Source organism: Pezoporus wallicus, unplaced genomic scaffold, assembly GCF_028554395.1.
Source record: "Pezoporus wallicus isolate ANWC-B61680 ecotype Strahan unplaced genomic scaffold, APGP_CSIRO_Pwel_v1 contig_8797, whole genome shotgun sequence".
Lineage (NCBI taxonomy): Eukaryota > Metazoa > Chordata > Aves > Psittaciformes > Psittacidae > Pezoporus > Pezoporus wallicus.
Window position 1 is genome coordinate 307195 of NW_026641918.1, and position 26341 is coordinate 333535.

The 26341-nt window shown below is 50.1% G+C and overlaps 1 protein-coding gene across 3 annotated transcripts in view; it reads right to left on the minus strand.

Moving 5' to 3' along the window:
* Positions 1 to 26341, minus strand: part of KIRREL3 (kirre like nephrin family adhesion molecule 3) — a 270848-nt gene that overhangs the window by 27131 nt on the left and 217376 nt on the right. For all 3 annotated transcript variants that reach the window (XM_057425962.1, XM_057425961.1, XM_057425960.1), the window contains 3 exons: positions 12250 to 12407; positions 8992 to 9142; positions 3999 to 4104 (listed from right to left, as the gene is read on the minus strand). In XM_057425962.1, coding sequence (XP_057281945.1) covers positions 3999 to 4104; positions 8992 to 9142; positions 12250 to 12407 — 415 coding nt within the window. The remainder of the gene's footprint in view (positions 1 to 3998; positions 4105 to 8991; positions 9143 to 12249; positions 12408 to 26341) is intronic.

A 26341-nucleotide genomic window follows, 5' to 3' on the forward strand; every position in this document is an offset into this window, starting at 1 on the left:
GCAAATAGAGAGATGTGAAGTGAGCAAAGAGGAGGCCTGGTTGTGAGTCGGTTCACGTCGCCCTGACTTCTGCTGCTTTCCATTAATTCTACCCGCCATCACAGGTGGCAGAACAACAGCGACAGCTAATTACTCTCTTTCCTTTTCTTGCCCGTTTGCTTGCAGCAAAAGAAAGCCAGTAAATTCCCCAATTCCCCCCTCCCCATCCCAGAACTGCCCATTGAGATGCACTGTTAAAGGAAGACGAGGCAGCTGCAGTTTGCCCACACATATGCTCACTGCCTGGTGGAGCCGTTTGCTGCCGCTGCTCCTCCAGCCTGGCACGGTGGCTGCATGATGCTCTGCCTGCAGATGAGCTGGCAGAGGCAGGCAGGGGCTCCAGGAGAAGGCAGAAGAGGGAGCATCTTTCCCAGGAACACCAGGGAGCCTCTTTGGGCTTTCAACCCCATGTCTATGGTGCTAATGTATATGGAACACATCCATGGAAGTGATGCCAAATAGCCCAGGTCCCTCAAGCCTGTCTTGAGCTGCACAGGCAGCAGCAAGGAGCTGCCGAGCAGTGGGCTTAGCTGCTCTTTAGGTGCAAAGGGAACATGCTTTCAGTTGGAGGTGGGATAAATCAGAGCCAGATGGGGTATACGACCCTGCAGAGGCCATAAGGATATGTCTATGTGATGACTGGGAAAGCATGTAACTGAGCAAAACCCCTACTACCAGGGTTAGTTCATTCCTATGGCAAACCCCCTGCTCACACACCTTGCCAGCCCTCTGCCCGCCTCCCTCCCTTTGCTTTTGGTGACATTGGCCTGTCTCACATCCCAAAGTGAGTGACAGCCCAGGTGACACTGTGGGTGAACAAACCCCATTGGGGAAATGATGCTCCTCATCAAGAAATCCTTGCTGCTGGTGAGGGACTGGGATTTCAGCTCCAGCTTCGGCTGTGGGGTAACCTCAGCTAGGAGAAAGAGCTGTGTCTTCAGCAAAGCACGCCCTGCCTGCCTCCCAGCATCACTGAATTTTAAGGCAGAGGGGTTCAGGCTTCTTCTCCCCTTAGAAAATGCCACTGAGGCTAAACCTGTAGTGGAAAGCTGTCAGTTTTGACAAGATGTCATTAAACACCCAAAGAGAAGATGCAGTACAGGCTGTAACTTTCCACTCTGGCCCCGGGAGCAGATCGCTCCAAGGTCTCCTTTCTAACCAGGTTTTGCATTGAATCCCCCATGTATGTGATGTATTATATAAGAGACCAAGAAGAAAAGCTCTTCAGAAAAGAGAAGATGCCTTGATTGAATCAAGCCTACTTTGTCTATGGGGATGTGTGGGGATTTTTGCCCTCTGAGAAACTCGAATATGATTTCTTTTCCCTAATGAAAACAGTGAGGGGTCTGTGCTTAAAACCATACGTCAGCAGGACCAGAGGCTTCTTGCTAATGAGGAACACGGTTCATGGGTGCTTCCCAGCTGAGCATCTTTGGGTGAGATGCTCGACTTCACTTGCTTTACCCAGCCAGAAGAACGTGGGGTGCAAACACAATGCAAAACTCATCACCATATCAAACGCAAGCAAGGTGACAGCTTGCTCATGTATCTGGGGATGGCCCTGTGGTCCTGGCTGTGGATTTATGCCCAGAAAAGGGGATTTATGTTGTTTAGGCCTTTTTTTTCCCTCCGTGTTCAGAGCGCTGTTTACTGACAAACATATTGGGAGGTATCAAAAGTAAATGTCATCTGAAGACCAAGATGTGCTGTCTCTATCTGAGGATGAGGGAAGCCACAGGAGATACGTTAGAGTGGGAAAAGAAATCACACTTTCTATTGTTTGGTTTGAAGGCAGAATAAGCTCATTTTTACCACTGAGGGGTCTCACATGGCCCTGGGGGTGACACTGAGCTCATGCTCTGCCTTTTCACACCTCCAATATCCCAGTTCCGAGGCTTTGCACATCCCACACCCCTGCACCCACATTCCTTCCCAGTCAGTGGCTCCTTCCCAGGCGCAGGGGGCTTCTTGCTTGGATATCCCACTCCAAAGGACTCCAAGCTTCAGTGCTGGCACATCTGCCATCTTTACATAGTGAAGAGCTTTGGGATCTTTAGGAAGGAAAATGAATCCCCCCCAATCAATCAGAGTCATTAAGCGGAAGGAAGCCCTGCTGAGCGCTGCTGAATTCCATTTGCTCATCACAGTGGTAGGGAAAAAGTGTGGTGTTAAAATGTTAAGGGAACTTCACAAAGGAAAAAACAAAAGAGCTGCTTGAATTTATTGTTTTTTTTTTTGGTTTCACCCTAAAAGAAAGCCGTTTTATGAGAAAGCATAACCTGAAAACCCCCTGCAATTAATTCTGAGAGTGGAGTCCCTCCAAAAACCAATCATGGCAAAGAAATAACCCCAGTGCTCAGGCAACAGGAAGGGTGACAAGACACGTGGCCTTGGGATGGATGAGAAGGGCAGAAGAGGGCTACGGGTGGCATTTGAAGCTACAAGAGAGAGCAAAACCCAGTGCTAACAAGACAGCACTGAAGGGGGGAGACGTGTGGTGGGTCCATATGCTGCTTGGTGGGGAAAAGCGGCCCAGCATTGCTTTGCCATGTACACAGAGGCTGGAAACGGCCAAGAGGAAGGAGGAAACGCAAACTGGAGCCCTCAAGGCTGCTCCGGTGCACAAGGATGATGTGAAAGCCCCTGTTGCTGAGGATCAGGGTTGATGCCCTGTCTTTGGAGCAGAAATATTGCCACTGTCTGGCTCCTCAGCCAAAGGTGGTTGTTTTGCCTTTGATTGCACCAGAATCAATCAAGGCAAGACCCACACGGGACCTTCTCCCAGGTACCTCCCCAGCTTGTCACACACTTCGTACTGCTCCTAACTGTCAATAGGAAAACAGGGCTTTTGTATCTTTGACATTAATTGACTTCTCAAATTAATAACTCTTCTGTGTAACCAGGAACGCAATTACTGCTTTGTTGTGCTGATAGCAGATATCCAGCTGGAAGGAGCTGTTCCTACCAGCAAACTTGATTGTACTAATTAAGCTGTACGAGCCTAACAGGAGGCGGGTCATAGTAACCTGTCCCCGGAGGTGCCTCCTCTGTTATTATCAACCCAGGCTGTTGCAAAGCCAGACCTGATTGTGTGCCTCTGTGTGCGTGCTCCTGACTGCCAGGCAGGAGTGAGGAGCACCTGATTGCAGCCACGTACCCATATTTTTGTCTGCTTAGATCAAGAAACGTTAGAGAGAATCATCAGAGAATGGTGTGGTTTGGAAGGGACTTTAAAGCTCATCTGGTTCCAACCCCCCTGCCATGGGCAGGGACACCTTCCACTAGAGCAGGTTGCTCCAAGCCCCATCCAAACTGCTAGGGATGGGGCAGTCACAGCGTCTCTGGGCACCCTGTGCTACCGCCTCAGCACCCTATGTATCCCCAGTCAAAGCACCTCTGCTCTAACCCTTTCTGAGCTCTGCTCCATGCTGTTGGGGTTAGAGAGGCTTACAGCAGTTGCTTAAGGGTTACACAGAGACAGCAATGGAGTTGTATTGTTCAAATCATAAAAGAGTATGCAAAAAAAAAAACCCTGAAAAAAAGGAATTTTCCCTTAATAGATTTTTCAATCGGCGTGCTTTGCTCTTTACGTCCCCAAACAGATGGCTCCACCAGCTCGGTGCCAGGCCTCTTAATCCACTCCAAAGCGCCAATGAATCTCTGCCTGAGGACTGCATGCAGCAGAACGTAGCAGACGGCCTAACGCGGAGGCAATTGCAGTCTCTCAACGTGTAACAACATCATCAAGGTAAAAGCAGCATCAGGGAGCTATCAGAGCAGGGATGCTGGGAAGAGGACCGTGCCACCACAGCTCTGCAGGGAGCAGGGGCTGTGTCTGGCTCCAGCCATCGTGTCCCACAGTAGAGGATATGGGGATGAGCTAGAATGACCACCAAGCAGCGATAAACATGGGAGAGAGTGGAACAGCCACCAAAACCCACAGCCAGCAGCCACTTTACCTGTACTGGGTGACAGCAGGGTTGGCCTTGGCGGAGCAGTGGAACTTCACGGTGTTATCCTCAAGCACCGGCTGTGGCTCCACAGACAAGTTCACCAGGGGTGGGTCTGCAAAGAGACAGAGACAAGCCCATAAGCAACACAAAGACATGGTGCAGCATCCCCATGCCTGCTGCCTGCCCTGCTTCCAAGTCCGGAAAGCAAGATTTGGTTGTGAGAAAACACGCTAAATGCACCGAGACTCCTTGATGCTGTGCAATAATGTTCAGGGCTGCGTAAGACAGGCTGGTGTCACGCACGCAATGCTTGTCTTGGAGGGCTTCAGTAAATAAGACAGAAAGAGGAGAGACACACACCATTAGATGTAGCATTTCACTTCAAAAATGTGAACGCCGGCTCTGATTCCTGTTTAAGGAAATAAACTTGCCTGCTTTGAAAAGCTCCCATTTAATATCTCGCTGTGTAATGATGATCTTTTGTCTCTCCGCTAACTTGAAAGTGGCATTTCTGCTCTTTCATCAGCCTAATCATCTCTGCCAAGTCCTTATTGGTGTCACAGGCCTCTCGGTTCTTCCAGCTGGTGCTGGTTTCTCTTTTTACATGATAAGCATCTAAACGCTTCAGCAGCAGAAAAATTTAGGAGCGAATTGATGAAAGCAAGTGAGAAGTGAAAAGGGTGTAATGTTTGGATGGGGAATAAGAATATTCAGAGGTTTTTTTTTCAATTTTCATGATGTCAGGGAGGGGTTTTGGACCTCCAGCTTCAGGTTTTAAGGATAGCACATCATTTGAGGGGAAAATGCAGAAAGGAACCTTGTAAGGTTCCCCCTGCAGTCCTGATCCAGCTCTGGGGCAACAACACAAGAGGGACGTGGAGCTGTTGGAGTGAGGCCAGAGGAGGCCACGGAGATGCTGCGAGGGCTGTCGTAGCTCTGCTCTGGAGCCAGGCTGAGAGAGCTGGGCTGGGTGAGCCTGGAGAAGAGAAGGCTCCTGAAGGGGAGACCTCAGAGCAGCTCCAGTGCCTAAAGGGGCTGCAGGAAACCTGGAGAGGGACTTTGGACAAGGGCCTGTAGGGACAGGATGAGAGGGAATGGCTTCAAGCTGAAAGAGTAAGTTTATGATACTGATGTGGTTGGACTGCCACCTCTTGGGTACCACTTTACAAAGGTAATGGCACTGGGTGAAACCTCACGTGAATGAAAGATGAGGAGGAACAGGCGATGCTGCCTGCAAAGCATGGGAAGGGTTGGCACTGGGAGAGGAAAGCAGAAAGTCTGATCAAGTGCCAAGCAAGCACAACAGCACCCAAAGCAACCCTGTTATTCCAGTTATCCCTGCAAGGTGTGCGATGGTTTGGGATCATTCTTGTGGCAAGGCTGGGGACCAAAGGGGAGTCTCTGGCCTCAGCTTGAGTGAGATGGGAAAGGGAAAGGTGGCAGCCAGTGCCATGCCGCAGGACTCCATCGTGCTGCAGCGCTTCCTCCTCCTCCACCTCATCCCCACCTCATTAGGCCCCATGGTATTTACCCAGCCAGAGCCAGGCTTTGTTGTGAGCAGAGCCACCTGCCTTCTCGCTGGGAAATGATGACGAGGAAATTATAGGTATTTTCAATTTACCCTAATTTCATTTTAAAATGTGCAATTCAAATGACAATAAAGATGGGCGCAGTTGGGAATATAAATGAGCTTCCCTCACCTAACAGCCCAGAGATATATAGTGGGCTCCTAATTCATTTGCAGGCATCCTGACACTTCCCTATTGTTATACAACAACAGCTAATCACCTTCCTTTGTTAAGTATGAATCACACTTCTCTTTAGGAGCTTCCCTATTGTTTGATGGTTTAGTAGCTGTGCCTAGGATTTACAGAGCTTCTTTGTATTAAAATGAGCCTGGCTCCCTCCTGCACTCAAAATTAAACAAAAAATAAAGATTAAAAGGCAGAAAAAAACCACAGCAAAGGAAATGAATTAAAGTCTTTGATCTTGCCTTTCACAAATGGGATTGGGCTTTCTAATATTGCCGTAGCTCCCCGTGAGGCAGCGGGTGCAGTGGTTTTGTGTGTGCCAGTGTGTTTTGGGAGAGTTAAAAGGGAGAAAAAGACACAAATTGTAACTCATCAGAATGTAATTCCACTCGGTTACAAGTATAATTCCTGCCTGGCTTCTTGTAATTAATTTGAATGATGGAATCAGACAAAGCCAGCCTACAGGAGAGCATGCATGCAAATGCTGATATGCCCAGGTACCAGTATCCACATGAGCATCGCCCCCGGGGACCAGCATCACTCAGGGACCAGCATCACTCCTCATGTGCAGCCAGTGAGGAACGAGAGCGAACCCTCAGCTCCCACTGGTTTAAATTAGGCCCTGGGAAGCAGTTGCTCGGATCATGGGCTGAGCATCATGCTCTTCTTCCCTATGGATGCCCAGAGAAGCCCTTCCAAACCTGTACCCTGGATCAAAAAGCAGCCAAGTGAGGAGTGAGGAGCTGGAAGAAGATTGAGGTGTCTCTTTTGATCTAGGCTTTCATAATTTCCATTGGGAAGGACAAAAGGGACTTGAATGCTCTAATGTGACAAGGACAAACAGCAGGACACAATGATGCTGCCTTTACTTCGCTCATCACCCTGGTCTACTTCCCTTCTCCTGCTTCCACCTCCTGCAAAACCATACAGATGCAGACAAATCCCTTCTTGCCAGGAGAAAAAGAGGTGTAAAAATGAGGAACTGCACATGTGTGTGCAGAGCCTTGGAGCAACTGGCTCTGGATAAACAGTAACCCCGCTCCTCCCCAGCCCAGCACGCCGGGTGTGCATTTCCACAGAGCCACTGGGCCCTGGCACTATAAATAGTTTATGGCATATCAAACTATTAAACATGATTTTAATCCCACTTGTGATGTTCGGCGCATAACTCACAGGAGGCTGACTTTGATGTGGCTGGTGGAACGGAAATCACATTGAACAGATGTTCCAGCTGGAGTCGCTTAGTGTTTCCATTACAGACCCTGCTTGGGGTTGGGGGTTTTCAGCTGCTTTTTTTCCCTTTTCTTTATGGAAAGGGAGGCTTTTATGACTCAGCTCTTTCATTGCTCCAAGATGCCTGCATGAGATTGATGGGAGCCAAACTGAAAGGGGCTATTCTCTCCCACGTACACCCTCTGCAGGCAACACCCCGCACCTGGCCTTTCCTTGCTGTCTGAGCGTTTTTGATGTTGTTTTGGGTCACAAAAGAAAGCAAAAGGAGAAGCAGTGATTTACCAGGTTGCTGCTTCCCGGGAGGGATTATTTTTGGTTCCCTGGGATTACTTTGCAAGGCCACCACTTTCAAACCTATGGCGTGAACAGCAGAGGTGGAGATGTGCAGGTTCCAGGGTGAAATGTTGGCACTGGGGTTGCTGCTGGGGAGGAGAAGCAGGGGCTTGGAACTAAATGAGCTTTAAGGTCTTTCCAACCCAAACCAAGCCGTATGAAGAAAAACCTCTTCTCAACACCCGGGTGGTACAGAGGGGTACCTCACCTTTGCCCTCAGCCTTGCCCAGGGCAAGAAATGAGTGGTCCAGATCATTTTTGCTTATGAAGAGTACCTTTAGCTTATTGCAAAGTGATCACAGCCAGGTTGGGAAGGAAATCTGATAGACTGAGCAGCAGCTGGGGCAGTCTCTTGCACCCAGGATGAAAACTATCCCACTGCAGGCTGGTTAATCCATCTTGGTATTTTTCTATCCCTCCATCACCCATCCAGCACTGGGAAGCAGTTATCCTCATTAGACCCCATTAAGAACATCCTTTTAATAGCTGGATAGGATATTATTATTGTTGCGTTCACAGCATGGATTATTTAATGGCTTGGAGTGGAAATTGGTGCTTTTTATTGGGTGCTTCTCTTTTCAGAGCGGATTCCACCAGGCTCAGGGATGCAGCTCACGTCTCCTGCCCTTCACTGTACAGCACAATGTAATGATGTCTTGGGCTTCGCGTTGTCTGTGCGGATGCGTGTGCATCTCCGGCTATTGTAACTGTTTGCAGGCTGTGAAATAACCCATGCTATTATCTCATTTGATCTGGCCAGCTCTGTCAGGACATGCTATCCAGTGACCCAAGAGCCTGTTAATCTTCCGGCAGCCAAAGCTGGAAGTCTTAAATAGTGAATTTTCTGCTGTGCTCGAGTTTGTTCAGCCAGTTTTAATTGGGCCCTGGAAAGCAGCTGGCATGGTAATATTGAACACCCTGCATTTGCAAATTGTTGGTAAATACAGCTGCAGGGATTGCGTGTGCAAATGAAGCCCTGCTGGAGCGAGGGCAGGATGAGCCCCAGAGCAACAGCTATTGCAGGGGAGGAGGGAAGAGATCTGGGGGGGTTGGAAGAAGGAAGGTTTTGCTTCGTGGGTTTACAGTAAAGGGTAAATGATGCGGCTTTCACCACACACATGTCCCCATCAGTTGGTGACTGATGCTGTATTTCACAGGAGGGAGGCTTCTCACCCATTAGGTGTCTAACATGCTATCTTTGTGGAGAACAACACAAAGAACTTCGTGTTGAACAGCCTGTAACACTGGAAACATGCTGGTTTGTACCAGAAACCTTAATGGGCCTTACTTCTGCTACTGGCCATGTCTAGAGATGCTGCTTGCACAGCCAAAACCATTCCATTCTCCAGAGACACCAGAGGGCCTGGATCAGTTGGGCCACATGCAATGACCACTGCATACCCAGAGCACAGCAGCTGGTGCTGCTTTTGCTCCAAACCATGGACACAAGGCACAAAAGCCGGGAGCAGCCCATCCCTGGGGGTGTCCATGTCTGTCTGGTACCCCAAGGGATGAGATCTGTCTCTGACTGCCCTGTATCAAGGCACCGGTAAAGGGAAACCCCCAAATCACAGCATCCTACTCCTGGCTGGAGTGAGATCCATGCAGGCAGCCCTGTGGAGAGAGCAGGGAGGCAGGGATCACACAGCACCCAGCGGTAGCTCGGCCGGACGTGTACTCACGCTGGATATCAATGGTGACAGAGGTCTCCTTCCCACTGGGAATGGCCTTGTTGGTGGCACGGCAGACAATGCTCTCCCCATTCTCAATGTCAGAGGGGGCAATGAACAGGGTGCTCATGATGCTCTCCCTCTTGCCATCACGGAGAAGTGTCTGTGGGGGGAGAAACAGGGGTGAGAAGAGGCAGTTTCCTCCAGGAGAGGTCCCCTCTGCACACACAGAGGCAGCCCACAGCCAGGCAGTGCTCCCTGCAATAACAGTTCCTCTGGCTGGAATCTGCCAAGAAGCCTTTGGGGAATAGCACAGGCAAATTTCACTGCACTTCCCTGGGAATCGGGCACTTATCTCCCATCTGCTTCCCTCCAGCCCTGCTGTGCTTCAACCTGGGAATGCCAGCTCCCATGAGATGCATGTCACCCACTGTCCCAGGAAAGAGGGAGACAGGGGACAGACAGGACAACCAGCTTCTTGAACCTGCTGCCACCTTCTATGCCAGGGCAATGCAAAAAGTTCCTGGGGCAGTTTAGTTAGCAAGGAGGAGTGATGCCAGCTGCCAGCAGCATGGGACTGATCCTGACCATGTATCCCTGGATGCCATGAGGCGGTCCAGCCCATGGCAAATCATCACTACTCACTTTGTGCTGGGGATCACCATGATGGAGATCTGAGGATGACAGAGATCCACTGGTACAGCAGTGGTTAAACAGTTCTATTTGCTCGCCCTTGGCTCTTTGTTTCTTCCCTGCACTTTCTGCCTTTATCAGGAACCCCTGAGTCCTCCTAATCCTCCTGCAAGCTCTTACAGACCATGGTCATGTCACCCTGTAGCCCTGTCTTGGGTAGACTAAGCCAGTCAAGCCCTTGGATGCTCGAGATGCTGCATTGGTTCCAATCTTTTAATCAATCTCTGGGCTTTCCTCTGGTTTACCAACATCCACAGGGGTCCAGAAATGCCAGAAACATGTCTTTTCCCAGCTGTTAATAACAGAGTAAATGCCCATGGATACACCCATCCCATAACTATGTATTTTGGAACCTTCCAGGCAGTTTTTCTAAGCCTAAGTCTGTATCTTTCAAGTTTCCTCCTCCCCATGTAAGCCAAGTGCTTTATTGAATTATAGACATATGGCAGCACGGCCGAAGCTTTCACCGCCTGGGTTCATCCTGACACTGTGTTCATGTGTACAGGTCTGCACTCCTCAGGCACATTAGGTGAGGTTGCATGAGGCTTTGAGCAATCTGGTTTAGTGGCAAGGAACTGGAACTGGATGAGCTTTGAGGTCCCTGCCAAACCAAACCATTCCATGATCTATGATGGAGAGAAACTGTCACTGCAGAGAAGCAGGACCAAGACCTATCCACAGGTGATTGTCAGGGCCTGAGTGCACCAACAGTGCTTAATTTCCCTAACAAGCCTCATCTGGAGACTCTACCCAAGAGCTCTTTACCCATAAACCCCAGAGCAGTATTTAAGTTCCAGCTCTAACATGGATCCTGCTTTTGGGATGGTGATGTAGACTGGATTTCCTGGCTTGACTGCAGAGCTGCCTCATCACTATAGACATTCTGGGGATTGCTGCGCTCCAAATGACTCCTCTATGGCCACTAAACCTGCTCTGGTGCTGTGCCCTTGACGGTAAGGCTGCTACCCTGAGCTTGCTTTACTGTCCCCTTTCATTATGGAACAGCCCCACTTTGGGTTCTGAGGATGTGGTGGACCCTAACCTTGTGTAGAACCTTCCCCTTATGGTGTCCCTGAGCCTCCAAACCCTGCAGCATCCTGTAATACTCCCTATGGCTATAGGGACCATCCCCTGATGCCTTCAGTGGGGATCAGGGTATGTATGTGGGTTTGCAGTCAGTGGGATGGGTCCCATGGAAAAAACTCTGGTGAATCATGAACAACTGAGATTCAGCCCCAGAAACTGAGGTCCTCCTGGTGCCAGGAGGAGGGGGCGATGCATCCCCCATGCAGAACAGGGCTCCCTTCCCCTCCCATGCTTGAAAGCTGCTTAAAATACTATGGAAATCTCTGTTCTGCATGAGAGGGAGCTGCAGCCTGAAAAGCTCTGCTTTAGGAGGTGTTTTTCTCTTGGAAATTAAAGACAAAGGAGGGATGTTCTTCCTTCCCTGCTACCCACCACTTGTGGGGCTGAAAGGGGAAGGGCTTCAATGCTGGCTCCCCAGGGCCAGGGTCTGAGCAGTCTGCAATGGAGAGGAAAGCTTGGGATGAGCAGAGTGAATTATAAACAACTGCAATGGCCTGGGTTTTAATTAATTCCACTTGATTGGAGAGAGGGAGAGGTCAGTTCTCTGTGGCTTTAATTAGTGCTGCATTCTCCATTGCACTCAGGGAGATGGGGCAAGTGCCCCTCTGCTTGTGCCCATCAGCTCTAAGGAAACAACTCAGTTTCATCTGTGTGCTCTGCAGGATGATGGGGAGGAGGAGGAGGAGGAGGGTGCTCTGGCTGCTCTGCTTCTCCAGGCAGAGAGGGGTGATGTTGGAATGAGGCTGGATGGAGGCTTTGCAGTGCTAGCAGAGGGTGAAATGTTTATTAACAGATCTTCAGGAGCTGGAGAGGAATGCCTTTGACTCCTGCCTTTGAAGTTTGCTTGCATTACAAATGGCTGCAATCTGACCCATTTTATGCCTCCAGTTTTGTTCTTTAGGAGTTTCCATTAGCGATGTCAAGTGTTACTGAATCTTTAGCACTCACCAGACATCAGGCGCCTGTAAAAAGGAGCACATGTGGGTACCCGTTCTGAGTGTGCTGTCGATTGCTCTTTGATGTTTTCCTTTATGACCCAATAAAGGCTTTCCATTTAAATTAAGAAGCGCCAACAACCCTGATAATTTGTCATGGAAAATTGCAGTTGGAGGAGGGGACATATGTCACTGCAGCTGCCTTTCCATCACAGGTTCTGCTATAGCCAAGGCCAGGCCAGTGTTGGCTGCGTGATGCTGGACACAGCAGTGACACCGCAGCCAGGTGGGATTTTGGGGGGAGACAAGGGCATGTCAGGCAATTGCAAGCTATTAGAAGGTACAACAAAACCCATCAGATTCAAATGCACTGTTTTCTTTCCAGCCTCTCCGTTGGGAAGGCTGCATGAGGTGGTATATAGTGAGAATCTCAGCTCTGCAGTGTTGATGGTGCTGCCTTAGATGTTTTGGAGCTGTGTGAAGAGCAGTGCTATGCTACACCTTTCTGAAGCAAGGGAAGAACCCAGCCTTTGTTCCCAGCCCTGTCCTGCCTCACCTTGGAGTAGGTGGCTCCATTGATGACTTCTCCTTTCCGCATCCAGATGATGGAGGCTGCTGGCTTGGCGTTATCTGCATGGCAGGTCAGGTTGAGGGGGTCTCCTGCTCTCAGGCTGATGATGGGACCCCCCATAATGACGGGATCATCTGGAGGAACTGCAAGGAAATAGGACAGAGGAGACACTCATTTGGTGGCATTAAACCAACCTTCCTGGAGTTTCCTATGGGGTCTGGGCTGTTGGGACTGGACTGTGACCTCTCAGACCTCTGCAGCTGCCTGTGATGTGGTTGTGGCAGCTTCCAACCCATCTCACCATGTTATATCTGGCTTGCCTTTTGCTGCTCACGTGAAAGCTCTGCCCCAGATCTGAACTAAAGCCTCAAACTGGCTGACGTTTTAGAGGGTCCATGGCCTAGTTGGCTACCTGAGCCTTACAGTAATATGAAGGGTCAAGCCTGTGGTAGAGAAACCCACAAAGAGCTGTAAAATACCCCAAAACCTCTGGCCCAGGATGTCCCTGAGCTGCAGAACGTGAACAGATGGGAAGTATTTGAAGGAAATATCTGTGCTTGTTGATGCTGCTCTTCTATTCTCCCCCAGGTAACTATAACTGGCTGCTGCTGGATACAAGTGCTCTGACCCCTGTTCCTCTGACTGCAAAGCTGGGAGCTAGGTAAGGGTGATTCGTGGGAGAGGTGCAGGGAGCTGGATTTAGACTGTTCCCTATTGAACTCGGGGGGAACAGCTTCTACAGGCATCAGGAGCGTTGTCTCCAGCTGCCTTTGAATAGGGCTCTGTTGGTAGCGCTCTGTCACAGTGGGATGGAGGAACCCCTGGGCACTCCCTTGTTCTGCTTTGATTTCCCTGTTGCTTTCCCTCATTGTCTGCGCTGTCTCACTGCACAAAAGGTTGTGAAACTCCTCATTCAGACAGGTTCCCTCTTGCCACGGTGTCTTTTAAGCATCTTCCCCCTGTGAAAGCTGGTTTTGCCAGGGGTGTCAAGGAAGTGCTTAAGATCTCATCCTTCCTTCCAAACCACCTCAGCCTGACAGCCTGTGTGAGGCTGCATCCTCATTACAGGACACGGCTTTGCTGATATCACACAGCCCCAGGGCATCTGTTTCTTGTGCTGGGAAGCACTTCATGCCAGAGACAAGGAGGGATGGAAGCAAGGATGAAGGGCACCTAAGCATGTCTCCTCTTCTGTGACTAGCTCCTGAAGCCCGGCATCCCCAAGCAGTCTGGGGTGGTACGAGATGGGAAATTCAGCTGGTGAGAGGGGAAAGAAGTCTTCTCCATTACCCCAGTTGGGTCTACTCTAGCCAAGACCTACTCTGAAGAGGGATGATACATCTCTGTATCTGTCAGTCTAGCTGCTTACAACCAGATCCTTTGGGAAACCAAATGCTAGCCTTACTACAGATAGATGTGTTGCCCACCTACCTTATGGCTTGTTTTAGGAGTTCTTGGGGCACATATGGTGCTGAGAAGCCAACAGAAACGTAGAGGGGACAGTAGGAAGGCATCCCTGTTGCAACCAGTCTTTCCTAAGCAGAAGTGCTCATGCTAGTGAAGGATGTAGGAAGAAAGCTGCTTCACACCCAGCTCAGAAGGAAGTGGCAAAGCCTCCTTCCCTTCAGCATCCTCACTGAGGGGATGCACTGGGGGAAAGCTGCTGGTTTTCCACCAAAGCAGAGGTGCTTTGGTTACAAGTCAGCACCTCTGCCTCCTCCCTGAGCCATGTAAATGGTGTCAAAGCTGGCCAAAGACCCCTGTGAACCCCCCCAAAGCATCTCCTGAGCTGCCCCTGTGTTTTAGCTGGTTGAGAACTGCTTACAAAGAAACCCTTCTTTGGCTCTTCCAGCTGAACCGGGGAGCTGGGAAGGGATTATGTTGTGTGACAACTGGAGGTGGCTGCCTTCATCAGCCCGGGATTTGTAGGCAAGGCAGATGTGCTGGATGCACACAAGGATGGTCACACACGCGTCTGCCAAACGCTGTGAGTAATGGGATTTCTCAGCTCAGTGGGTGGAACCCAGGGACTGGAGGCAGAAAAGCTTTTCTACACGGATCCAAAATGTACTTTTTCAGGGTACAAGATTGGGAAAAAAAAAAAGAGTGAAAATCTGTGGTCTGGGTTGGCTGCAATGTGTCAGGCCTGAAATATGAAAATGTGACAAAATCTGCTTCATTCTGCTGCTATTTAACTATTATTTTCACTTTAAGAATTCAATGGATGAGTTTAAACTGTGTAAAAAAATAAAAAATAACAAACTGGTATTTTTCAATATTCTTTCACCTCACTGAAGCTATTAATTGAATTTGACCTCAGCTTGTAAACTATTGGAAATTCATCTTGTGGAGCAGGGGGAAAGGCAGCTCATGAGCTGCTCTCTGAAGAGCAGCCTGGAATTAGATGAAGGGAAAACTTTAGTGGGAAGTTTAATAATCCTGACAGATGCCCTGCAAGTGGCTGGTCATTGGCTGATACCTGAAGACCCTCAAAGCAGTCCTGCCTGTCCCTTAGCTGCACATGGAGCCTAGGGGACATCGTGGGACAATTTAATGCAGATGGACATTGAGCTATTTGCCTTGTGTCAGAAAACCTTGTTTTCTAACCTACTGTTTTGCTCCTGTTTCCTCTTATTGGGTTAGCAGCAAGACTTGAGGAGCTGTTCGAGGAGGACAGAGAATGGGCCCTGATTACATCTTCCCAAGTAAGTGGTTATTATCCCCCAGTTATTTGTATAGCCATGAATTATTGATGGTCTCCAGGCTCACTAACCAGGGGACCTAGCTGGGGAGGAGAGGGGCTGATGAATAGGAATCAGCAATGTCTCTCAACAGCTCTAACTCCTGCAAAGTGAAGGGTGGATGTGTATTCCTTCCCCCCTCTAACTCCAGCTTGGAGAGGAAGAGGAGGAAGGGAAGAATGAAGATAAAGAGGGGAGAAGAAGGAAGAAGGGAAAGTGAGAAGCTGGTAGCATAGAACCATGATCCATTATTCATCCCCTGTGCTCCCAGGATTGGTTATTATTATAAGGCATCACTACAGAACCTGGTCTCCTAATTTTTAATCACACAGATGTAGAAGCACCAGCCTTTCTGATTAATACAGGGACATAAATAGAAGAGTTGTTTGGGATTGTGTGTGGTTATTCCTGATGGCAGAGAAAACAGTTAACCTTTACGTGCCTGGAAGCTTACATAGAGAATGAAAGGGAAGTGATACATGCTGGCTCAAGCCTGTAAGAGTAGGAACAAGCCAGAGAGATGGATGACAGGACACATTTGGGGTGAGGATCCAAACAGATTATCCCCAAACGGGCACTGCACTGAGACCTTATCACAGAACCATCATAGAATGGTTTGCACTTAGAGCAGGTTGCTCCAAGCCCTATCCAACCTGGCCTTGAACACTGCCAGGGATGGGCAACCTGTGCTTGTGTCCCACCACCCTCATAGGGAAGTATTAAGGTGAGAGGCCCCAGCAGAAGGTCTCCTGCTCCTCCCAGTGCACTCAGGACCTCAACTGAAGAGCTGGTCACTGCAGATGAAACTCCCTAAGAAACACAGACCAGCTTCTCCCCATCACCCTCCTGTTTCCTGCCAAACCCCAGGCTTGCTGAGCATTCTAAACCAGCCTTGGCCAGGCATTAACCTGCTCTCTGCAGCTATGGGCTGTGTGGATGAGTGAGGACAGCCCGTGCTCTCTGCTCCTTGCCTTCCAGAGTGCTTTGGGAAAAGCATGCTTTCTATCAGCATAAAGAAATACAAATCGATGAGCAGTGCTCTGGGGCTGTGCATTCAGCAACTCCCTAAATGACTTGGCTAGTTAGAGGCTTGCTTGAACACAGACCCACCCTGCAATGCTGAATTGTATGATTAATCAATGAGACCATGCAGAATTAGTCAGGGCTGGCCTAATACCCCAGGCTAAGGGGCACTGAGGAATAACCCAGGTGGCTCTAAATGCTCCTGGCATCCAGGCTGCTTGAGACAACAGGATCCTCCAGCAGCCAGCTCCTGGAAGTGGAGAGAGCAAAAAGCCCTCCAGCCACCAGTACTTCTTGCCTAATTAAAGCTAATGTCTTCTTGCTGCTGTGACTGGTGCCTCGCTGCTGGGTTTGTGTAGCCAGCTTTTTGGGACAGGGTTGAGAGATTCAACCCCAAATGCTCACTGCTTGGCTGGAGAGGGAGATAGTGAGCAGCCCTGGGGATTGCTCCCAGCCACGTATCTGCAGGTAACATTCAGCTGGTATTCGGCTCAGCCCAGCATGAGGAATGAGATCCCTTGGGTAAGGCATTGCTGGTGCACTGCTCATCTTTCCTACAGGGTCTGTGCCATTCAAGTCCCTGGGTCCATCCTGCATGTGTGTGAAGAGAACAGTGAACAGAAGATGCTTTTGGTGACCACAAGATGTTACAAACCATTGGAAGGTGCTCCCTGGCCCCAAAGCTCACAGTCTAGTGTAGACCAGAAGCATCCCCAGCACGCCACAGTGGTTTACTAACAGTGCTTGGGCTGGCTGCCTTCCAGTGAGCTGGCACTCTGGGAACACAAGGCCCCATGGAGATGATGATGAAGCCAAGGTGAACAAGGGTTATGTTTGCTCCTGTATTTTGTGCCTGCTGTAAGCAAGCACTGGGGACCCCAGGGAGGCAGCTTGCAGGGATTCAGCTGACCCTCTCATGCAGAGAGGGTGGATGTGGAAGCTTTGCTCTGGTGCACTGTGGTGTTTGTGTATTCAGACATCGCATTCTGGCCTTGTCAAAGAGGAATGTTTGCCTCTAGTAGACAAGTCAAGCTTGTGAGGGCATCACAGTACACGTGCTCTGGCTGAGGCTGGATTGCTGCTAGGAGTAACTGCAATACAAAGTGCTTGATACCTACAGGGAATAGCCTCCCCTTTGCTATCCATGTATGATTTCCCCACCAGCCTTGGGGGTGTTCTGCAGAGCTGCTGCTCCACATGATGCCCTTGAGATCCTGGTTGGGGTTTGGGTACACTTGTGGATGTTGATCTTGGTTTAGGATAGGCAAAAGGTCAAAGGGAAAGAGCAGCTTTCCTATCAGAAGAGATGGGCTTGTTTAATTTGGCAAAGTGAAGGCTGGGAATCTCTGACTGGTTGATGCAAAAGAATAAGGAAAGGTTGGGAGAAGACAAGGGAAAAAGCAGGAAAACTTGGACACTGGGGGAGAAAGAAGGTTCTGTTTCATCACGTACCTAAGATAGCTTCACAGGAGGAAGGAAAGGGGGTAGAAAACAGAACTGCTTTCAGGATGCAGCTTGGTGCACCGGATAAGGGAATCCCCTTATAGGGATTGTGTTTCTGGCAGCAGTTTTCCAGCACACTGCCTAGGGTCTCACTGTATTATCAAGCCTGAAGGCTATAAATTGTGAGGGCCTAAAGCACTGCAGAGCAGCTTACAGCTACATGAGTGTTCAGCTTTTTCATTTATCAGGACTTCACACATTTAGGATTCAGATTTCCAGCAGCTCTTCAGAGCTAGGAAGGATATAAACAGGCTCTTAGGTTTTGTCCAGCACTTTAAAGGCTGAGATTTCACTGTGTCTGAGTGCTGTCACGGGTTAGGTTTTTCCAAGGCAGCATTAACTGGAGACATGGCAAGTCTTTGGGGCTTGGGGAAACCTGATCCTGGACTGCAATCGCACCTTCCCCATAACCATCTTGGTGTGCATCTGTTCTACATCTCCCCTTCCTGGTGCATTTAGGATTGCAGATGAGGAACGTTGGCAGGTAAGTCAAAAGCAACAACCCAGGGCAAGTGATCCGAGTTTACAAATGGGGTTAGTGACAGGGTTGAGAGTCCTGACTCTTGTAATATTCCCCCCTCCAAGCATGACTGACCAGGTATTCCTTTGCATCCTACATCTAAACCTGGAGCCCATTCCTGCCCACAGGCTGCTCAGCAGGGTGAGACTCAACTCTTCTGCAAGGGAAACAATCAGTGTCCTTCCCTACACAAGGCAGGCTGGAAAGCATTCAGTTCATGCTGTGCACTGTCAGCTTACAGAGGCCATGCTGGCTATGGGGTAAGCTCTGGCACTGCTTCAAAGCACACAGTCCCCTACCCGTCTGCCACCAGCCTCTGCTCCTGCTGGGATTGGCATGGAATGGAAGGATGGTTGGTTGGAGGATGCCTGCATGACTGGCGCCCTTCCTGAACCTCTCCCATGCCAAGCCCTGGCAGGGTCACCCACCCTGGGAAGGCAATTGCATGGTCTGTACCATACAGATGAGTCTTAACAAACTGCCCTGGGTGGCTCAGGGGTGGATAGAAAAAGGAGGATGCCTTTTCCTGGTGGAAAAGGAGCTGGGGGTGCTGATGAGTGGAGCTGAACAGGAGCAGCTTGTGCCAAGAAAGCCAATGGCATCCTGGCCTGTATCAGCACCAGTGTGGCAGCAGGACCAGGGCAGTGATTGTGCCCCTGCACTGGGCACTGGTGAGGCTGCACCTCAAATCCTGAGCTCAGTCCTGGGCCCCTCACTACAGGACAGACATTGAGGTGCTGGAAGTGGGGCCAGAGAAGGCAATGGAGCTGGTGCAGGCCCTGGAGCACAAGTGTGATGGGGAATGGCTGAGGGACCTGGGGGGTTCAGTCTGGAGAAGAGAGGGCTCAGGGGTGACCTGATTGCTCCCTACAACTGCCTGACAGGAGGATGAAGCCAGGTCTGCTCCCAAGGAACAAGGGATGGGACAAAAGGAAACGGCCTCAAGCTGAACCAGGGGAGGTTTAGACTGGACATTAGGAATAATTCCTTCCTCAGAAGGGCAAAGGTATTGAAACAGACTGCTCAGGGCAGTGGTGGATCAGGAATCACTATTCCTGGAAATGCTCAAAAACTGTGTAGACAAGGCCATTAGTGACACGGGTTAGTGGTGGCCTTGGCAATGGCTGCACTTGATCTTAAAGGTCTTTTCCACCCTGGTTGATTCTATGTCTACAGGTCCTCTGTCCCCTGCGTCCAGCTTGCTGCTGGACCTCTGCTGCCTCATTCCTCTCTCTGACCCAAGGGAGCTGAGCCTGGACAGCCTGAGAAATGCAGGGCATGTGGGGGTGCCCTGGGAGAGGTGCCTGAGTGCAGAGAGTGAAGGAGGAGAGGAAGCGGATGCGAACAGAGCAGCCTGGGGAAAAACGCACTGAAAAATAAATCAAAGGAAACCAAGGGGAGCAGGGAGAAAAATAGTGATGAAAGTTTAAATAGTGCATCTCTTCCCTGAGCCTATTTGTCTTGTGGCACTTCGGTGTATGTGTGTCTGAGCTGTAGCAGCTATGTTGGCTCCTCTGCTTCCTAAGCGCACACAGGGATGCTGCCCTGGCAGGAGGGAAGGGTAAGAGCTCATCACCCAAAGCAGCCTGCTTCCCTCCTGCCCATCTGCAGCTGTGATGCACAGACCCTCATAAACTGCTAATATTTCCCCTAAACCTGTTCTTTTCTCCCCTATCAATTTACTCTATTTCCAGCCACTGGAAGTCCTACATGTTCTCAGATTGCTTTGGGTCAGCAGGCGGGTTTCTCCAGTGGAATGGTGTCCTGCTGGAGAACACAGATTAATCAGGCACAGCTAAAGCTTTGCCTTCATTTAACTGCAGCAAAGCTTTGCCTGGACTTGCCAGCTCTGCTCCACTTTCCCACTGTGCCCAGGAGGGGCTGATCTTGCCCCACCAAACCCACCTCATGTTGAGCACTATTGCTGTAATACTCTTCGCTTTTACATGCTTTTTCCTCCTCTCTTCCTAAAAGGCCACAGCTTTCTCATGTGCTCCCTTTTCAGCCATGCCTGCCCCCCAAAGCACTTGGCTGTTATTATTGCTCTCCTTAGCTCCAGCCCACTGCTGGAGAAGGAGACACAAACCTGGATGTGGCTGCTGAGATTTGTCACTGAGGAAGCTGGGAATAGGAATGGGGTGAGAAAAAGACAGGACTTTAGGCCAGACTGGGAAAAATCCACCCATCATTGCCTGTGCTAGGGTGTGAGATGTAATTGCCATTTCAGAGGTGTGTTAGCTGTTGCTGTGGTTTTGCTGTCTCCACTGTTTGCACAGCAAGTGAGTCGAGCCCAGGGGAAGGATGAAGATGTTTCACCCTTGTTAACTCTGGGTGATGGGGAAGATGGTGTGCAGGACTTTGAGAAGGCAGCACTGGCCCTGCTGCTCCCCATGGACACCTTGGGTGAGACCCACCAGCCACTGGGAAAGCTCCTATCTCGCCTTTTCAGCAGTGGCAAGAAGCTCTCTTGATTCCACCACCTGCACTTAGGCACAGAGACATGGTCCCAAGCACTGGGCTTCAGCACAGATTGAGTGTGGAGAGATGGAGAGGCTTCCAGGACCTGTCTGTGATGGAGATGGGCTAATGTGGGATGAGGTAAGGATGTGGGGTGTTGCTTACAGCTCACCTCTATGCTGTGGCTGCTGGTAACAAAGTACAGCCGTGTCTGATCTATCCCTTTGCAGCACCTAGACCCAGCCAATACTTCTCTTTACAGGTCAGCAATTGCAAGTCCTTGGAGATCCACTTTTCTAGGTGGCAATGAGCTGTGTGTTGTATGGAGTGATGTTTTTTCCAGCCCCTGTCAGGGGAGATTCCTGCTCAGATCCCTGGTTGTGCAGCTGTGGAGGAATCCAGGGCAGCTCACGCCAGGGAGACCCACCAGGGAGATGGAAATACAACACTTGGCTGTTGTGAGACAAGGACGGCGCACACAGGGGTAAGCTGGGAGTGGGAGCTTTGATCTGGGTACCAGCCAAACCCTCCTGGGTGGAAAATGACATTAGAAATTACAACTGAATGCCTTAGGAGGAGACTAATTCCCTGCCATGCCCTAGATCTGTCAGTGCTGTTCTTCACTTCCGTCTCCCCAGTACTGCACTCGTGCAGAGCAGTTGGACCCAAACCTACTGTAGCATCCAGCATGGGGGCTAGCACAGGTTAGAACACACTTCTTGCCCAACATAAATGGCCTGACCCTCTTACACAGTCTCTCGCACCCCAAATCCTACTGCTGTTGTGCTGGAGAAGGTCCTAACCCCATTCCCATCATGGGACAGCAGGACTCCTGTGGCATGCCATGCAACCAGCTGCTAAGTCATCCCTGTTGTAGCTTTCCTGGTGCAAAAGTGTCATTGCAGCCCAATACTCTGTTCCAGCAAACAAGGAACAACTCCTCCAGCTCTAAGTGCTGTGCACAGCATTTAGAAATCAAGCGAACGACCCACTGATGATGCTCTCTAGACGACATGTCCCATGCGAGGCTTGCTAAATGCCAGCGATGTGCCTACATTGCAGAGGTCACTGCTCTGTTCCTTCAGCAGCAATAAGGGCTGAGCAAATCATTAGGGATGAATCCAGCAACTGTCAGAGGGGTTGGATCGATGAGCTGCGATGCCTTATCTACAACAGCGGTGGGGACAGATGTGTTAGAGAAAACCAAACCCAGCCCTTCCAGGATGGAGCACGATCAATCACAGCGTTCCCAGCATTGACATGTGTCTGGGTTCAGCCTGACTCTGGTTATCAGACAGCAGCACAGCTCCATTGCCCTATGGAAAAGGTTCAGCCTCGCAGATGCAAACTCTGCATGCCCTTGTCTGCCCTCCTGTCCCACTGAGACACTCCTGCATTTATCCCTGCATAAGATCCCCTTTTCTGTGATAAATTATACAAGTCTTTAAAGTTCTGGTCAGAGGGAATTCCCCCAGAGCTGCTGTTTGCACTTAGGTCCCCTCTTTGAGGCACCCCCACCAAGCCAGACCCATTAGTACAACTGTATAGTAGGAGAAAAATCGGGCTGCAATGGCAGGAAACCATCCTGGTGTCTGCTTAGAGGTAGAACCCTGGATGGATACACAAGAGGGTAGATGTAGATTAAATAATAGGAAGAAGTTTTCTTTAATCTGTTCTATAATCCTTTGGGTTTGCTATGTTTGGGTTTGTCTCTGAGAGGAGCACACAGATACAGGGATCTGTACCATCTGTAGGGATAGGGGTGCTTGTGTATGGCACCTTGCAAGGCAATGGGCAGGTTCCCTGGTGACAACCTTACTCGAAATGGTGGTTTTGTGGGAAAAGATCTAATGAAAGGTGGGTAGTGAAGAGAGAAGGGACTGGAGTGTGGGGAAAAGAGTGAACAAGCCAAGCTGAGCTAGAGCAACTGCAGATGGAAGCAGAGCTCAGCTAACTGCATCTTCCTTGCATCTCCTCCCAGCCCATCCAGCCAGCCGGACCCTGACTCTCACAGAAGGCAATGGTGTGTTATGATTTCCTACCACCCCAGGTGAATTGATTTTGAAAGATGCTTTGCTTTACGAGCAGTTTCCAGCTTGGTGAGTGTCAGTAGTAGAACAGTGAGATATGGGAGGTGCTCGTAAGCTCACTGGGGATCTTTAATTCATCAGGTACCAGAGCCCTCCTCTTGCTGCAGGACATGGTGTTTCCTTCCACTGCTGTTACTCTTAGGCAGGAACCGCCTCAGGCTGCTCCAGAATCTGCTCCCAAAAGTCTTTTTTCTAACTAGGATATTGATTTTTCCCCCTTTCCTTTTTTCTCCCTTTGACTGATGGTGTGTTCCAGAGCCATGTCTGCTTGGTGGAATTTTAGTCTTTTTTAATTAAGGAATCAATAGCAAAAAAGGCAACAACATGTCAACGAGGGACACATTTTGGTCAGGGATTCTTGTTCCTCTTGGAGGGTGATGGTGCATTTGAGCTGGGAAATGAGGCGAGGAAAGAGAAGGGGAGCAAGCATAGGGTGTGAGTGACGATTCCCAGGAGCTCCTGCAGCAGAAGGAGTTGTGTTTCCTTCTGATTTTGTGGTGGTTTTTTTTTTTCCTTGCAGTTCCAGATATTCTGCCTCCATCTAACATCCCTGAAACATTATGGGCTGAAAAGCAGCAACTCCCTTAAGCCTGGTCTCCTCCATAGACACAATTATTTATCCCCTGATACTGCCTGCACAAAGCCACGTGGCCGAGACAGCGCTAACTACATCTCAACTCCCACCGTACCAACTACCTGCTCACCTATTGTGCTCAAGCAGGAACAACCCTGGTCAGCCACAACAGAGCAGTCTCAGGAGGAAGCAGTGCGGACGGCATAGAGCCCATCAGCAATCTCAGCCTCATTACAAACAGTGATCCCCTGACACGGAGCAGCAATTTACAGGCACCATTAGCCTACGCCAGAAACAAGAGAGATGCTGAGAGTGGCCTGCTTCCTGCACCTCCTCTGTGCCACACGATTCGTGAAGGATAAAAATAATGAGCTGGAGTGTCTCAGGGATGACTGGCAAGTACCTGGGGGCTGGAGTTCCCCCCGTGTGCTGTCCTCACCTCCAACGCTTTGAAAGCAAAGGAGAAAACTTTGCCGAGCAGCCAGCTCTGAGTGGTGAGACTGAGGGCCCCAGCAGCCTGTACCTGCGGGGCTGCTTGGGGATGCTGCCTCCAAGCGTGCTGCTGCAGAGACAAGCCAGGCTTTGGGTCTCCTCTCCTGCAGCAGGTAGGACTTGGCTCCTGCTGTCTGTTTCCTCCATCATCCCGCTCTGAGTGGCCTCTCTGGTTTTGAACCTTTAAGGGACCTTAGAGCTCATCCAGTTCAGCTTTGGGCACTGCTATGCATGGGGCAGCTACAGCTTCTCTGGGCATCCTGTGCCAGCACCTCAGCACCCTCACAGGGCAGAGCTTCTGCCTAAGAGCTCGTCTCAATCTACCCTCTGGCAGGTTAAGGCCATTCCCCTTGCCCTGTCACTGCAGGACCTTATCCAAAGCCCCTCTCCAGCTCTCTGGTCAGCCCCTTTATGTAGTGGAAGGCTGGGAATGAAAATGACCTCAAACAAGGAGGTCCCTGCACTGAGAGCTCTGCTTCCCACCCCAGAGAGGGGTCTGTGAGAACAGAGTACAGCTGCTCACCCAGAAATGGGGTCCGTGGCATTGCCAAGGGAGATCCCATGGGGCTTGGATTGCTTTTGAGAGAGGCAATGCCTTGCTCAGCTTCCACAGGGTGGAAGGGATGGGCAGAGAACCTCTGCCAGCTAACTCAGCAGCACCAAATCTGTGCTGTGCTTGACACATCATTTCTCACTCTTCTTATAGCCCAGATCCTAAATCCATTTGAAAAGAGGAGTGGAGCCTTCCATCAGAATAAAACCGACATGCTTCTAGTCCTCAGTACTGCAAAGCCTCAGAACATGACCCTGGGATGCTCCACCAGTAATGGAGGCAAAGCATTTTAATTGTCACTAGAAATCCCCTCACTTCTTCACGCAGTCCCAAGGCTTTAGGAACCTGACATCTGATTCTGGAGTGCCTCTTGTGCGTGGCAGCTGTTTCGAAGCCTCCCTGTCACAACGTTCATCCTGGTGCCTCCAAGCAGCAGGTTCACAAACAAACCCTCGTCACAAATAAAGGGGGTCGCGCACATCTGCACACAGCCCTGTTTGCATCAGGGCTTGGTTTGGGGATTGCTTGGGAAGGGAAAAACACTGAGGAGTTTTTCATGAGCTTCCCAGCTCTAAGCAAACTGTTCTATCGGCCAGGCTGTGGCTCATTCTGACCATCTGGGTCCAGCACTCATCCTTGGTCCTGCCAATCCCTCTCAAGGGGCTCATAAGACCTAATTCAGACCATGGTGGGACACTGCGATCCTAATCTCACCCCACCAATAGCTGGCTTTGTAACTACTTCTCTGGCTATTTCATCTCCAACCCAAACAGAAAGGTGTACCCTGCCTGCTCCTTTTGTCCCTGTTTGTTCAGAGGGGTGGATGAGCGTCACTAGACTCCGCAGGGATGCCCAACACTGCGAGCATCGTAGTAAAACCAGGGATTAATGCACTGATTCCTCCACCCTCCTTTGCTCTGTTCTTGCAGCCTGAAGCATATGTGTTACGGTCCCAGGCAGCAAGCAATTAGGGCTGGGGATCCTAACCAGGAAAGGGGTGTGCAGCAAGGCGGAGAGGTCAGGGGAGCAGGGGTACATTAAGTAAACATGACTCATTACTGTGGAGAAAAGGAGGAGGCTGCTGCTGCCCTGGCCTTGGTATTTTTACCAATTCAATTAACTCTTTGTTGCGCTGCACTAACGCAAAGGCAGGCAGAGATGAGGGAGAAAAACTTAACTCTGGGGGGGTGGGTTTTGATTTCTCCTCTTTTATATCCTCCATGGTGCCTGGCATGGTACAAATTGACATCAAATCTGGCTTGAGATGGCCTCCCCTCCCCAACAACCCCCTGTTCTTCTTGCAAGTACCCCCCTCCCCAATGCTTGCCAGTTTCTAAGAGTGATTTTCATGAAAGAATCACCCCCAAAGCACAAAGTATTGTTAGGGACTCCAAAAGGACAGCCTAGTCTGGGTGCCACGCTGGTTAATTCACAGCTCTCGTGAATGCTCACGTGTGATGTGAATAGTGAACACTCACTTCCCTTCCTGATTCCCCAGGGCAGGACCTGTAGGAGGAAAACCCTGTAATACAACCGTCACCAGCCTCATCTCCCACGAGCTGGAGCCTGAGGAAAGGACATACTTGGAGTGGAGGAGTAGGAGCAGCACAAACATCCTTTGGGGGTGGCTCTGCCTTTTCCACCTCTCTATATTGGTACCTGTCCCTGAGGGATCACATGTGCCATCACCATCCTGAAAAAAGGAAGGTTTCCCCCCTCATTTTAACTCACTCATTTCTCTTACTACTTCTTTTTTGAAGGAAAGAAGTGGAAGAAATAGGACAAAACCTAAAACCTTCTCAAAGACGTCATGTGAGCTTCTTCCACTGAAACAGGGGAGGGAAAAGAGAACATCTTCACCTTTCCACTGCAAAAGCTTTCATCCCAACCACTGCAACTTTAGTGAGCATCTTCCCAAAGTCCAGCTGAAGGATGCCCCATGTCCACCTCTCTCAAATGCTGATGATATGAACAGCATCCTTAGCTGCTGCAGAAGTTCCACCAGCCACTGCACTTGGCCTGGTTTTGCACATAGAATCACAGGTTGGATTGGCAGGTACTGCCTAGGTGGCATTAAACCACAGTGGAGATCCTGGATGAAGAGAAGAGCCAGGAGCTGGCGAA